A 15,602-nucleotide genomic window follows, 5' to 3' on the forward strand; every position below is an offset into this window, starting at 1 on the left:
TACTAAATTATAAGCCCATATCTCTTTTGCTGACAGGAGTATGCCCAGAGTTTAGTAAAATACCAGGTACATATTAAGCCCTCAGTATCTGAATAGATAAATGAATAAGCAGTACTGAGTATATGTGAAAGTAACACTGTGCTAAACCTGCAAATTCATCTTTAACCCATTCCCACCACCTTATTTGTCCTCCACCTCAGGCTCTGAGAATACCACAGCCTTCACAAAAGGCTCTGACACCACCACAGCCTCCATCACAGGCTCTGAGACCACCATGGCCTCCACCATGGCCCCTACTACGGCCTTAACTACAGGCTCTAAGATCACCACAGACTCTACCACAGGCTCTGAGACAACCTCGGCCTCCACCATGGCTTCTACTGCAGCTTTCACCACAGGCTCTGAGACCAACACAGCCTCCACCACAGACTCAGGGACTACTATAGCCTCCACTAGGACCTTCCCCACAGGCTCTGACACAGCCACAGCCTCCACTGCAGGCTCTGAAACTATCGTGGCCTCCACCGCAGTCTCTGAGACCACAACAACCTCTACTATAGCCTCCACTACAGTCCCTGAGACTACCATGGCCTCCAGCACAACCTCCACTGCAGGCTCTGAGACAACGATGGCCTCCTCCATAATTTCTGAGACCACCATGGCCTCCACCACAGGCTCTGAGACTCCCACAGTCTCTACCACAGGCTCTGAGACCACCACCACCTCCACTGCAGGCTCCGAGGCCACTAAAGTCTCTACCACAGGCTCTGAAACCACCACAGCATCTCCTGCAGGTTCTGAGACCACCACTACCTCCACCTCCACGGCAGGCTCTGAGGCCACCACAACCTCAACTGCAGACTCCAAGATGATCACGGCATCCAGCATGAGCTCTGAGACCACTATGGCCCCCACTGCAGGCTCTAACACCACCACAGCCTCTACCACAGGTTCTGAGACCACTACAATCCTGATTAAAGCCTCTGAGACCACCACAGCCTCTACAGCAGGTTCTGAGACCACCACCCCCTCCCCCACAGGCTCTCAGACCATCATAGTCTCTATTTCAGGTTCTGAGATCACCACCACCTCCACGGCAGGATCTGAGACCACCACAGTCTCTAGTGCAGGCTCTGAGACCACCACAGCTTCTACGGCAGGCTCTGACACCACCACCATCTCCACTGCAGGCTCTGAGACCACTACAGTCTCTACCACAGGCACTGAGACCACCATGGTCTCCGCCATGGGCTCAGAGACCACCACCAACTCTACTACAAGCTCTGAGACCACCGTCACCTCTACTGCAGGCTCTGAGACCACCACAGTCTCCACCATGGGCTCTGAGACCACGGTCACCTCCACTGCAGACTCTGAGACCACCACAGTCTCCACCATGGGCTCTGAGACCACCACAGCCTCTACTACAGATTCTGAGACTACTGCAGCCTCTACTACAGGCTCTGAGACCATCATGGCATCTACCATGAGCTCTGAGACCACTGTAGCCTCTACCGCAGGCTCTGAGATGACCACAGTCTTCACTGCAGGCTCGGAGACCATCACACCCTCTACTGCAGGCTCAGAGACCACCACCGTCTCTACTGCAGGCTCTGAGACCACCACAGCCTTTACTGAAGGCTCTGAGACCACTACAGTCTCCACCACAGGCTCTGAGACCACAACAGCCTCTACTGCACATTCTGAGACCACTGCAGCCTCCACCATGGGCTCTGAGACCACAGTCTCCACTGCAGGCTCTGAGACCACCGCAGCCTCTACTGAAGATTCTGAAACCAACACAGCATTTACTGAAGATTCTGAGACTACCACAGCCTCTACTACAGGGTTTGAGACAACCACAGCCTCTACTACAGGCTCTGAGCCTACCATGGCATCCACCATGGGCTCTGAGACCACTATGGCCTCTACCATAGGCCCTGAGACCACCAAGGTCTCCACTGCAAGCTCTGAGGTGACCACAGTCTTTGCTGCAGGCTCTGAGACAATCACAGCCTCTACCACAGGCTCTGAGACCACCATGGCCTCCAGCACAGGCACTAAGACCACCACAGCCTCCACCACGTGCTTTGAGACCAGCACAGATTCTACCACAGGCTCTGAGACCACCACAGCCTCTACTGAAGGCTCTGAGACCACCACAGCTTCCACTGCAGGCTCTGAGGCCACCACAGTCTCTACTGAAGGCTCTGAGGCCACTACAGTCTCCACCACAGGCTCTGAGACCACTACAGTTTCTACCACAGACTCAGAGACCACTACCACCTGTACTGAAGGCTCTGAGATGACTGCGGTCTCCACCACAGTCTTTGAGACCACCACAGCCTCTACTGAAGGCTCTGAGACCACAATAGCCTCTACTTCAGACTCTGAGACCACCACAGCTTCTACTGAGGGTTCTGAGACCACTACAGTCACTACTGTAGGCTCTGAGACCAAAACAGCCTATACTACAGGCTCTGAGACCACCACAGCCTCTACTACAGGCTTGGAGACTACCACAGTCTTTACCATAGGCTCTGACACCACCACAGCCTCTACTGAAGGCTCTGAGATCACTGCAGTCTCTGCCACAGGCTCTGAGACCACCACAGTCTCTACTGAAGGCTCTGGGACCACTACAGTCTCCACCACAGGCTCTGAGACCACTAAAGTTTCTACCACAGGCTCAGAGACCACTACCACTTCTACTGAAGGCTCTGAGATTACTACAGTCTCCATCACAGGCTCTGAGACTACCACAGCCTCTACTGAAGGCTCTGAGACCACCTCAGCCTCTACTACAGGCTCTGAGACCACCACAGCCTCTACTACAAGCTCTGAGCCTACCATGGCATCCACCATGGGCTCTGAGACCACTGTGGCCTCTACCATAGGCTCTGAGACCACCAAGATCTCTACTGCGAGCTCTAAAATGACCACAGTCTTCACTGAAAACTCTGAGACCACCATAGCCTCTACCACAGGCTCTGAGACCACCACCACCACCTCTACTGAAGGCTCTGAGACCAGTACAGCCTCTACTGAAGGCTCTGAGACCACTACAGTCACTACCACAGGCTCTGAGACCACAACAGTCTATACCACAGGCTCTGAGACCACCACAGCCTCTAATGAAGGCTCTGAGACTGCCACCACCTCTACTGAAGGCTCTGAGACCACCACAGCCTCTACTGAAGGCTCTGAGATCACTACAGTTTCTACCACAGGCTCTGAGACCACCACAGTCTCTGCTGAAGGCTCTGAGACCACTACAGTCACTACTACAGGCTCAGAGACCACCACAGTCTCTACTGCAGGCTCTGAGACCACCACAGTCTCTACCACAGGCACTGAGACTACCATCACCTCTACTGAAGGTTCTGAGACCACTACAGTCACTACCGCAGGTTCTGAGACCACAACAGTCTATAACACAGGCTCTGAGACTACCACCACCTCTACTGAAGGCTCTGAGACCACCACAGTCTCTACCATGGGCTCTGAGACCACCAGAGCCTCTACCATAGATTTGGAGACCACCACAGTCTCCACCTCAGGCTCTGGGACCACCACAGCCTCTACCGCAGGCTCTGAGACCACAACAGTCTATACCACAGGCTCTAAGACTACCACCACCTCTACTGAAGGCTCTGAGGCCACTACAGTTTCTACCACAGGCTCTGAGACCATCACGGCCTCTACCACAGGCTCTGAGATGACTACAGTCTCTACCACAGTCTCTGAGACCACCACAGTCTCTACCATAGGCTCTGAGACCACCACATCCTCTGCTGCAGGCTCTGAGGCCACCACCACCTCTACTGAAGGCTCTGAGACAACCACAGCCTCCACTGCAGGCTCTGAGACCACCACAGCCTCCACTTCAGGCTCTGAGACCAACACAGCCTGTACCACAGGTTCCGAGACCTCCACACCCTCCAGTGGAGGCTCTGAGACCAACACTGCCTTCATCATGGGCTCTGAGACCGCCATAGCTTCCACTACAAGCTTGGAGCCCACTGCGACTTCCCTCACAGGCTCTGAGACCACCACAGTCTCTATCACAGCTTCTGGGGCCACTGCAGCCTCCACCACTGTCTCTGCCACCACTTTTGTACCCACCAAGGCCACTGATGTTTCTATCCAGCCCATCACCAACACACCTATGTCAGGTACTAACCCCCATGTCTTCTTTGAGCCCACACATTTTAACTCCAGTGGCAACCACCAGCTGTTCACCTGTTTATATCATCTCTGCCCTGGTTCAAGTCAAGCCAGCACACAGTTAGATATAATTTCCTCTTCTAGGCCGGGCGCGGTGGCTCATGCCTGTAATCCCAGCACATTGGGAGGCTGAGGTGAGCGAATCACGAGATCAGGAGATTGAGACCATCCTGGCTAACACGGTGAAATCCAGTCTGTACTAAAAATACAAAAAATTAGCCGGGTGTGGTGGCGGGCACCTGTAGTCCCAGCTACTAGGGAGGCTGAGGCAGGAGAATGGCGTGAATCCAGGAGGCGGAGCTTGCAGTGAGCAGAGATCGCGCCACTGCACTCCAGCCTGGGCGACAGAGCGAGACTCCGTCTCAAAAAAAAAAAAATTTCCTCTTCTAGAATCCTAATTGCCCCTACTCTGGTCTCACCTCTTTTTTTTTTTTTTTTTTTTTTTTGAGTGCCCACCACTTCCATTGCAATCAGAACCACAATATAATAAACCACAAGTGCATCATATCTGTCACATCTTCCTCCAGCAAGCCTGCCTTAACTCTGCTGGCCCGTCACAGTTTTGTGAAATGCTCCCACTTTGGTGCCAAGTAGATTGTCTCTATTCAAGCCACCCTCTGTGACACCGCCACCTCCTATCAATATATTGACCCTAGTCCAGAGGCTGGTAGACCACGTTTCATGGGTCAAGTCTCACCTGTTACCTGGTTTTGTAAAGTTTTACTGAAACATAGTCATGCCCATTCATTTACAGTTTGTCTCCAGCTGCTTTTCTGCTTTTCAGTGTATTTGCAACAGAGACTGCCTGGCCCAAAAGCTGTATTTGCTGTCTGGACCTTTACAGAAAAAATTTGACAACCTTTGCTCAGTCTGAGACCAAACAACTGTGTTCATTCTCTGGCACTTGCCATCAGCAAGCCGGTTGCATCTGATTCTATCCTCTTGGTTCTGAGCACTCACCTCTATTCTGGTGACTGGTGCCGTTTATGATCCCATTTTAACCACTTCTGACCTAGGCACACCCATCGCTACCTAAGCCGCCACCACCGCCTCCGCTGTGTTGATTCTCGCCCGCACCTGTCTGAGCCCACCCTCTCCCGTCCCTGTGAGCAGCCTTCCCCACTTAGGCCAGGTCCTCCCACATCTGCCCAAGCACACTCACCCCACCTTTGCTGACCACCACAGTGTGGTAGATGATTTCACCTCTGTCCCAGCCACGGCCACTGGCATGCCCATGAGTGAATCCAATTCTGTCATCTCCTCCTCCAGCTCCCTCCTTACTCCCAGTGATCACAGTCAAAAGAGAAGCAGGGCCTGCCGCTTTGTATACCAGCTCACCCACTTATTTGATTCGATTTGATTTATTTATTTTCAATTTTTTTCCATAAGTTATTGGGATACAGGTGGTATCTGGTTACATGAGTAAGTTCTTTAGTGGTGATTTGTGAGATTTTGGTGCACCCATCACCCGAGCAGTACACACTGCACCATATTTGAAGTCTTTTACCCCTCGCCCCCTTCCACTCTTCCCCCAAAGTCCCCAAAGTCCATTGCATCATTCTTATGTCTTCGTATTTTCATAGCTTAGCTCCCACATCTCAGTGAGAGCATATGATGTTTGGTTTTCCATTCCTGAGTTACTTCACTTACAATAATAGTCTCCAGTCTCATCCAGGTCAATGCAAATGCTGTTAATTCATTCCTTTTATCAGCCTGCCCTCTTCTATTTGGGTGGCCACTTCTGAAGTCAAATAAGTCTTCCACTTCTGAACGCATCACGATCAAGTTTCCTCAACCTTCTGCCTCCTCCATCACCAACTCCACCAGGTGACACATTCTACCTCCTTCTCTGTACGACACCCACCTCCATTCTGGGGACATGGCCATAGCAGAATCGCTTTCTACCATCTCTCCTCCCCCACCACCCCTCTCCTGAGCCACCTCCACCATAGGTTTGTTAGATTCACCCTCCTCTGCTCTAAGCACCCCCATTCCCCTTTAATCATCTCTGCTACAAATGCATCATCTTGTGTGGCCTGTTTCATAGGCACCAGGACCACTGGAACCAGACCCACTGCTTCCAGCTCTGTCACCATGGCCCCTGGAATGGACTTCACGGCCTCTGCTGCCAGCCATACTGTGCCAGGAATAGTCTCAAACACCTCTGGCCTGGGTACATCTACTATGGGAGCATCATCTACCACCTCAGCCCCCAGTGTCAGGACCACCACAGGATCCACCCATGAGCCAACCAGGAGCACCTCCCAGGAAACAGGCCCAGTGTCCACGGGCACAAACACAGTTAGCGTGAGCCACACACCCACAAACGTGATCAAACCAAGTGGATATTTACAGCCCTGGGCTATCATCCTCATTTCCCTAGCTGCAGTCGTGGCTGGTGTTGGATTGTCAGTAGGACTGAGTTTTTGTCTGGTGAGTACCCAGGGTGGGTTCATAGGGGATCCTGGCGAGAAGGCAGGGGGGAATCATGTCAGCAGTGCTTTGGAAAAATCCAGAATGAGAAAGGGGAGTAAGTTGGTGCACTCAGAAGGAAAGAATCACCTAGCCTGATATAAGGACCAGAGAGAATCCTTAAGTCAGAGAAAGTGAGAAGCAAAGTAGAAAAAGAGGAGGGAAAAGATGGAGTTGGGACCAAAGTGAAGGGAAATACTGACAGAACAAGGGAAATACTGAGAGAGAACAAGGAGGACATAAACATAAAGAAAGCAAGAAGCAGCTGGGCGCAGTGGCTCACACCTGTAATCCCAGCACTTTGGAAGGCCAAGGTGGCCAGATCACTTGAGTCCAGGCATTTGAGACCAGCCTGGCCAACATGGTGAAACTTGTCTTTACTAAAAATACAAAAATTAGCCGAGAGTGGTGGCATGTACCTGTAGTCCCAGCTACTTGGGAGGCTGAGGCACGAGAATCACTTGAACCTGGGAGATGGAGGTTGCAGTGAGCAGAGATCGCGCCACTGCACTCCAGTCTGGGTGACAGAGCAAGACCCTGTCTCGAAAGAAAGAGAGAGAGAGAAAGAAAGAAAGAGAGAGAGAGAGAGAGAGGAAGGAAGGAAGGAAAGAAGGAAGGGAGGGAAAGAAAGGAAGGAAGAAAGAAAGAAACTAAGAAAGAAAGAGAAAAAAAAGAAAGAAGGAAAGAAAGAGAGAGAGGAATAGAGAAAAGAAAGAAAGAAGCATAAAAATGTTCAGCCATACAGAATGTGGGCTTCCGATTGTCTCATGTATGACAAATTTCTAGTCCTTACGGCACTCTGCAATTCCTTGTGCAGCCTGTGACTGTTACTCTCTGACCTCCCACTCCATCTCTGCTCTCTGGTCTTGATTGCTCTTTGAATACATATTTTTCTTACATTGATTTCACATTTATTGATGTTCTTCCTGTTTTCTTGTGATCCTGTGGGTAAGTTCCCATTTGAGGAGTGAAGCAGAGTATAAATCAGTGGTGTGCTGGAACTGGCTCATCCTGGCCCACAAGAGATTGTGCAGTTCTTCCCAATTCTGAGCTGAGTGGTGTGACACTGGTAGCTTAAAATACGCTGTGTTGGAAATATTTACACCACAGTAATTGTCAAACACTACAAATAAGCACTTTTCCCTTGGAAAGCCTGTTATTAAGTGTTGGACAACATACCACTGGTAAAAATGGACAAAAGAAAAATAGGGAAGTCACAAAAGGTTTGGATAATATAGTCAATTTGCTGAGGTTCTTTATTTTAGAATTCTCAGCCTCTCTCCATATGTGGGCTACATAATAAATACTAGCATCTAAGAATTACTCCCTAAATTACTTTTTATTATTTCATTTGCAGGATCAAGAGAGAATAACGAAAGTGAACATTGAGTTTTTACTACGTGCTAGGCTCAAGGCTGAATGTTTAAAATGCGTAATGTCATTTAATCTAGTCTACAATCCCATGGCCATATTATATTCATCTTACAAGTGAGGGATCTGGAACTCCATGATCTTAGCTATTTGCCCCAGCACATGTAGTGAGTGGCAGATATAAGACTCTAACCCAGGTTGGTTGGATTCTGGAGTTCATGCCTATAATCTCAAGGCTCTGTGTAGACAGCTTTCGAGGGCTCTCAATTCCACATACCTGTTCTGAGCTTTCTTAGCTGACTAACAAAGAGAAAGACTGTCTGTCAAGTGAGTCTCTGTGCCTTTCACATAGGGGTATGGATTTACCTTTGTCTTGGAAGTCCAAAAACACATAACCTTATGATCTCCAGAGCTAGGGCCTGAGTACGCACATAAAGATGATATGTTAATAAGGTAACAGGGAAGCTTATTTTGTCAGACGGAGAAAGAGTAAAACAACAAGGAAAAAGAGAGACAGAGACAGAGATCATAGTAAGAGAAGAGAACATGGGCAGTTTGGAAAAGTGAAAATCTGACATTGGTGAAACAGGCAGGTATGGTGATTAGGGAGAGGAGACTTAATTTTCATTTATCAATTTTTTTTTTTATTTTAGAGAGACCTTTTCTTCCCCCTGAGAAATCGTGGTATTTATGACCCCCATGGCCACAGCCACGGCCTTGGTCTGGACCTGGACTTGGGCCTGGGCTCTGGGACATTCCGCAGTCTGGGAAATGCACTGGTTCATGGAGGAGAACTTGAAATGGGACATGGAGGAACACATGGCTTTGGATGTGGAGTGGGCCGTGGACTGAGCCACATCCATGGAGATGGCTACAGAGTGAATCATGGCGGGCATTATGGACATGGAGGCGGCCACTGAGGACACCGTGGAGTGGATCACAGAGGAAGCCACCAAGGAGGCCACGGCAGGACAAGATGGCTGTGGCCATAGATTGGGTATCAAAACATATTCTGGGTGGGAGGGGGTCGCGGAGGAGAAAAAAAGAATGATCATGAAATAATTAAAATGGAGCATAGGAAGGTTCCCAGGATGTGATCCATGGAGATGGACATGGACTAGGTCAAGAAAAGAACCAGCAAAAGGACCACAGAGACTTTGACTGGCTTGGAGGGGACTTTGAGTCAAAGCTTCTGTGAGCTTTTCCTGAGTCTCAGCCTCTGTTGTGGGGAGTCACGACAACCACCCTCAGGACATCTTCTCTCCCATTTCCCGCCCCATCAGGGTCAACATTTCTCATCCCTGTGTTTCCTCATGGTGCTATAAATATTACCAAGACATGTCTAAGAAACAAAAGCACATAATGAATGTGTTATCAGGGCCACACGCTTATTCGTTTTCCTGTTTGTTCTTTCAGTTTTTTTTTTTTTTTTGAGTGCTTATTATGTACCAATCACTCTCCCAGGAGCCTTTAAATATGTCATCATTTGGCTGGGTGTGGTGGCTTATGCCTGTAATCCCAGTACTTTGGGAGGCCAATGCGGGTGGATGACTTGAGGTCAGGAGTTCGAGACCAGCCTGGCCAACATGGTGAAACCCCGTCTCTACTAAAAAAATACAAAAATCAGCCAGGCGTGGTGGCGAGTGCCTATAATCCCAGCTACTTGGGATGCTGAGGCAGAAGAATCGGTTGAATCTGGGAGGTGGAGGTTGCAGTGAGCCGAGATTGTGCCACTGCACTCCAGCCTGGGTGACAGAGGAAGACTCTGTCTCAAAAAAAAAAAAACAAAAACAAAAAAACAGGTCGTCATTTAATCCTCAGAAAATATCTTGGTGACCTTGAGGTAGGCAAAGATACTTAGATACTTAAGCAAGACACAAAAAGCACTAGCTATTAAAAGAAAGTGTGATGATTTGGGCTTCATTAAAGCCTAGTATCAGCATATACCTTTAAGAGGTATGTTCTTAACTATAAAAGGAAAGTCAAAGATGGGAGAAGATATTGCAACACACATAGCTAACAAACGTCTCATATCCAGAATGCAGAAAGAGCTGCAATAAGAAAAAGATGATGCAATTTTAAAGTGGGCAAAATATTTGATAAATAGTTAACAAAAGAGGATATCAAAACAGCCGGTGAACATTTGAAAAGGTACTCAATATCACTGCTTATCAGAGAACTGGAATGTAAAACCGCAATGAGATATCACTACATACACACACTGTAATGACTAGCATTTAAAAGACTGCCAATACCAAGTATTGGAAAGGACATTGAACAACTGGAACTCTCACACATTGTTAGTGGGAGTGTAAATTGATACAATTATCTTGGGAAAATGTTTGGCCATGCTAAAATTAAACACACATACCCTATGACTTGGTACTTCCACTCCTGAGAGTAAATATCCAGCAGAAATGAAGGCCTGTGTCCACCAAAAGACATGTACCATGCCAGCTTCATTCATACCACTGCAGGGTGGAAATTTACCCCCAAAGTCCACTAACATTAGAACGGGTAAGTAAATTGTGACATATTCATATAGTGGAATGCTACCCAGTAGTGAAAAAAAAAACCCTATGAAATCACACAATAACATTAATGAATCTCATAGTCAGTGTTGAGTAAAAGAAGTCAAAACAAAAGTGTACCTACTGTATAATTCCATTCACATGCAGTTCAAGGACATGTGACATTAACCTGTTGTAATAAAGGTCAGAGTTGAGGATGCCTTTGGGGGAAAAGGCTGACCGGGAGAAGGCATGAGAAAGCCTTCTTGCAGGGGCAGACAGGGGAAGCTGAGAATGTTCTATATATGATCTGGATGGTGATTACAAGGGTGTATAGATATGTAAAACGTCATTAAAATGTGCACATGAGATCTGTGCACTTTATGGTATGTAAGTTATGTCTCAATTTGAAAAATGAAAAAGATATTCTGAGACTATTTTCTCAGCGTATTATGATTTCCTTGGTCAGAGAATGTGGTTGGAGACACATGATGATAAATGAGGCATTTGGTAAGCCCAAAGACAGTGGTGCTGCAGGAAGCATTATGTGCAAGGGAGGCAAGCAGCTATTTTCAATGAGGACAAATCATCTCTCTTTAGGTTAAAAGAGGTCCAATGTAATTAATCTGCCATTCTCTCTGGAGAATGGTGCCACATAAAGGGGCCAACACTGATCTCTGCTGTTAGCAGTGGAGGCACTCAGCCATGGAGTGTCTGTCCAGCTTGGCCTTGGTGAGGGGAAGGCCAGCTCACTGAGCCTTGCATACCCTTCACCCCTGCCACCATGTCTGCTTTGTCCACGTCCCTACTGAGCAAGCACTAGAGCAGCTGGAAAAAGAGATTGACTGACGTCCTCAGAATGGATCACTTGGTCAACCTGATCATGGAAGATTTCCTCTGTAGTGAATGCCCATTGGTGAACAGTCACATGGGACACACATACTCTCACCATCTGTGCCCTTCCCAAGAGACTCGTCCACCTTGCTCTTTCCTGGACTTCCTTGTCATCAATTCACCATATCTTTCCACACCCCGAGTTATCTAGCCAAACTGTTAGCCACTGCCTGTTGATCAGGGTTAACTGTAACTCTGGTCATCTCTTTGCCCAGGCAAAGTAAACAAAGCCGATGCATTCTTTACAATTCGGATCACTGGGAGGATTTTCCTTCCCCACTGTCCTGCAGGGCTGCCCTGAGCGGGGCAGTAATGCTGCAGCAGCCTGTTCTCTGTGGTGTTAGAATAGCATGCAGAACCACCCACACACCAGAGGAAACCAAATCTTTCCTTTCTCAGTCAACTAGACATAGGAAGCCCTTCATGTGACTGTGATTATGGAGAGAGAGGTTAGGAATGTAGCTGGAGATGCCACTGGAGTTACAGCTGCCTACTCATGCCTCTTACTTGTGCCTTGAGGAACGAACTCAGCCAAATTCACAGGCACCACTTCCACTGAAGAAGGTGAGCACTGCTAAGTATGCCCAGTCTAGTGTGGTGGTGCAGACAACACCCAGTTCATAAAGGGAAGCTCATGTTTCATGAACTCTCACATGCTGGGGACCCAAGATCAAGTCAGATGCTAGGATGTGGAAGAGGGCTTGCTTTTGTTCCAAAGCTCTGGGGACCTGTGCCGTGGCTCTTCTGCTAGCTACCCGGTGTCTCCACACAGCTTTTTGATGTACCACAGACATGTTAGGCAACATTGGATCTATTCAGCAATGTCTCAAGCAGCCTTATGGCCTTGCTGGTTCCCACTTGAAAGTGGGGAAATATGCGTGGATGGAGCCTAGAGATGAACTTCGAGTAAGATGTTACTTATGTTCTTTTTTTTTTTTTTTTTTTGAGACGGAGTCTTGCTCCGTCGCCCAGGCTGGAATAGTGGCGCGATCTTGGCTCACTGCAACCTCCACCTCCTGCCTCCCGGGTTCAAGCGATTCTCCTGTCTCAGCCTCTCGAGTAGGTGGGACTACAGGTGCCTGACACTATGCCTGGCTAATTTTCGTATCTTTAGTAGAGCCAGGTTTTCACCTTGTTGGTCCGGCTGGTCTCAAACTCCTGAGCTCAAGTAATCCACCTGCCTCGGCCCCACAAAGTGCTAGGATTACAGGCATGAACCACTGTGTCCGGCCACGTCATTTATGTTCTAACCCCCGTAAGCTCCACCCTGACTTGTAGATCGCAATGATGTCTTGTATATTACCCTAAAGGTTTGGGTGTTTTCATTTCCCCATTGCACTGTCATGATGATAAATGGCTGAGATTCCTTTTGAAAGCTAGGAGGAAGATTCGTGGCACATCCTTGTGGTGGTGGTGGATCTTGCTGCCTTCCCTTCATTTCTAGGTCTGTGAACAGGTTTGGGCCTGGGAATTAGGTGAGAGTCTGTGGCAACTCAAGTCAGTTCAACCACCTGGATGTTTTCACTTATATAGATCAAGTAAGATTTTAGTGGTTAATTGATTAATGATTAGTCAGCCATGGCCAAAGATCCCTGATTACAGCTCTGGTCATGATGCCCACATCGATAATCATGCCTGTCTTGTCTCTGGAGGGAAAGCCCTACCACCCACCTACTGTTTCCTGAAGATTCCACCATGCCCACTGAAATCAGGAAGCTCATTTCAATGGTCAGATCATCCACCATTGCATTTAGCAGAGAACTGCTACAGAGCTTTTCAATGACGCTGGTCCTCTCCCTTCTAATGCCTTGATGAAGACAGTTTCAATGGAACCTTCTGGGGAGGACGTAATGAAGGAGTGGGTGAGCAAGTTGCATATATTAAATCCATTCCAACATAACTATCTTCCTAAGTCTTTTGATTTTTTTCTTCCGAATATACTAATGAAATACTGGGATCTCAACTTTATTTAGTGTAGGCCACCAGTAAGTCCACATTTCAAGCAACTGAGAGAACTATTAGGGCAACTCACACCTACTTGAGCTAATGTTTTGAATCTAAAACATGTGATAAGTTCACCCATGTATTTGTTTTCTATCAGTGATAACTTACTACAAATGTAGCAGCTTAAACCAACACCCATTTATCAGACCACAGTTCTATGAGGCGGTCTGGGGCCAGCATGACTGGCTCCTTTGCTCAGTCTCACAGGTTAAAATGAAGGTGTTAGTTGAGCTGCATCCTCATCTGGAGGCTGGCATCTCTTTCAAGCTCACGTGGTTGTGGCAGAGTCCAGTTTCTTGTGTTTAGAGCTGAGGCCCCTGTTTCCTTGCTCACTGTCATCTGCGGTTGCTCTCAGCCCCTAGATCTGACTCGATGCATGCAGCTGGAGGCCACGAGGGGCATTGTAATAGGGCCTGTGGTAGGCAGAATAACAGCCCCTCAAAACATCCATGTTTTAATTCCCAGAACCTGGAAATATGTTACTTTAGATGGCAAAAGGGACTTTGCATGCATGATCTCATTAAGGATCTTGTAATGGGGGGATTATCCTGGATTATCTGTGTGGGCCCAATGTGATCACAAAGGTCCTTATAAGAGGGAGATGAGAGGCCAGGCATGGTGGCTCATGCCTGTAATCCCAGCACTTAGGGAGGCCAAGGTGGGTAGATCACGAGGTCAGGAGTTAGAGACCAGCCTGGTCAAGATGATGAAACCCCGTCTCTACTAAAAATACAAAATTTAGCCAGGTGTAGTGGTGGGCGCCTGTAATCCCAGCCACTCAGGGGGCTGAGGCAGGAAAATGGCTTGAACCCAGGAGGTGGAGGTTGCAGTGAGCCGAGATCGCGCCACTGCACTCTAGCCTGGGTGACAGGACAAGACTCCATCTCAAAAAAAAAAAAAAAGAGGGAGACAGGAGTCAGAGTCAGAGAGATTTGAAGATGCTGCGATGCAAGCTTTGAAGATGGAGGAAGGGGCCACAAACCAAGGAGTGTTGGCCTCTAGCGGTGGAAAAGGTGAGTAAACAGATTCTCCTCTACAGCCTCCAGAAGGACCACAGCCCAGCTGACACCTTGACTTTAGCCCAGTAAAACCTGTTTTGAACTTCCGATCTCCAGAACTGCAAGAGAATACATTTGTGCTGTCTTCAGCCTGAATTTGTGGTAATTTGTCATGCAGCAATAAGAAACTAATATAGGGCCTGAGGAAAATCTGTGTCCCCTTGCCAAGGGGGTGCTGTGAGGGCGCCACTACAGGGTCTTCAGGCCAGAGAAAGTGACTTCCTCACAGAGGGGAGGAGGGGCTACTTCTGCTGGCAAGGAAAGCTCTGTGGGATTTGGAGGTTCAAAGTTTTTAAGACTCATCAAAATCTACCCAGGTGTCTCCACCCCAATTCTGGGCTTCCGTTTAACAAATATTCCAAATGTCACACACGAGACTGGCAAAGATATGAATGCAAGTTGAATATAATTCTCCAATCTGCAGAATCAAACTGTGGGTCTGGTTTTTTCGTACATAGTCCCTATGGCTTTGAGAGATAAGCATGTCTTTTAGAATATTCAGAGAAAGCTCTGTGTTCGCTGGCAATGCCTTGACTGAGGATGCAGCAGAGGGGTCATTTTTTTTCTGTAATCTCCCAGTGCAGCCACCAACAGTCCCAGCAGTCAACACTCCCAGCTTCACGATCTGTCACAGCAACCACCTGGGCTCCTGGCCCTTCCCTTCAACAATTACTTTATTCCAGGCACCACCACAGGTGATAACTTAAGTCACTTTTTCTATCTTTTGCTTTGTAAAATGGAATACAAAGACTCCATTTTATACTAGCATGAGGTCGCCCCTGCCCTCAAGCCTAATGGGTCAGGGAACCAATCCCAGATTCCCACCTTTGAACGTCAATTTTCTGAAACCTCTTGTTATACCAAATACTGTAACAGTCAGAGTTCACTTATGAAAACAGAAACCACTTTGGACATTTCAAGCATAAAAGGATTTAGTACAAGAAGTAGGTGCTTATAAAACCACTCGAAAAGGTGGAGGAGTGAAAGGATGACAGCCAATAGCTTTCAGGTTCACTGCCACCAAGAGCAGAGGTCTGCTGTCACCAGAGGCAGGGACGTGCAGGCA

The 15,602-nt window shown here is 48.1% G+C and overlaps 1 protein-coding gene across 1 annotated transcript; it reads left to right on the forward strand.

The window, feature by feature from the left end:
• The first annotated feature begins 219 nt into the window (after positions 1–219).
• MUC22 (mucin 22) lies at positions 220–9,456 on the forward strand. Its single transcript, XM_054557084.2, has 3 exons — positions 220–4,175; positions 6,275–6,660; positions 8,724–9,456. Exons 1-3 carry the CDS (start codon positions 275–277, stop codon positions 8,988–8,990), a joined length of 4,554 nt encoding a protein of 1,517 aa, XP_054413059.2. The 5' UTR covers positions 220–274; the 3' UTR covers positions 8,991–9,456.
• The last annotated feature ends 6,146 nt before the right edge of the window (positions 9,457–15,602 follow it).

The sequence above is a fragment of the Pongo abelii genome, chromosome 5 (assembly GCF_028885655.2).
Source record: "Pongo abelii isolate AG06213 chromosome 5, NHGRI_mPonAbe1-v2.0_pri, whole genome shotgun sequence".
NCBI lineage: Eukaryota > Metazoa > Chordata > Mammalia > Primates > Hominidae > Pongo > Pongo abelii.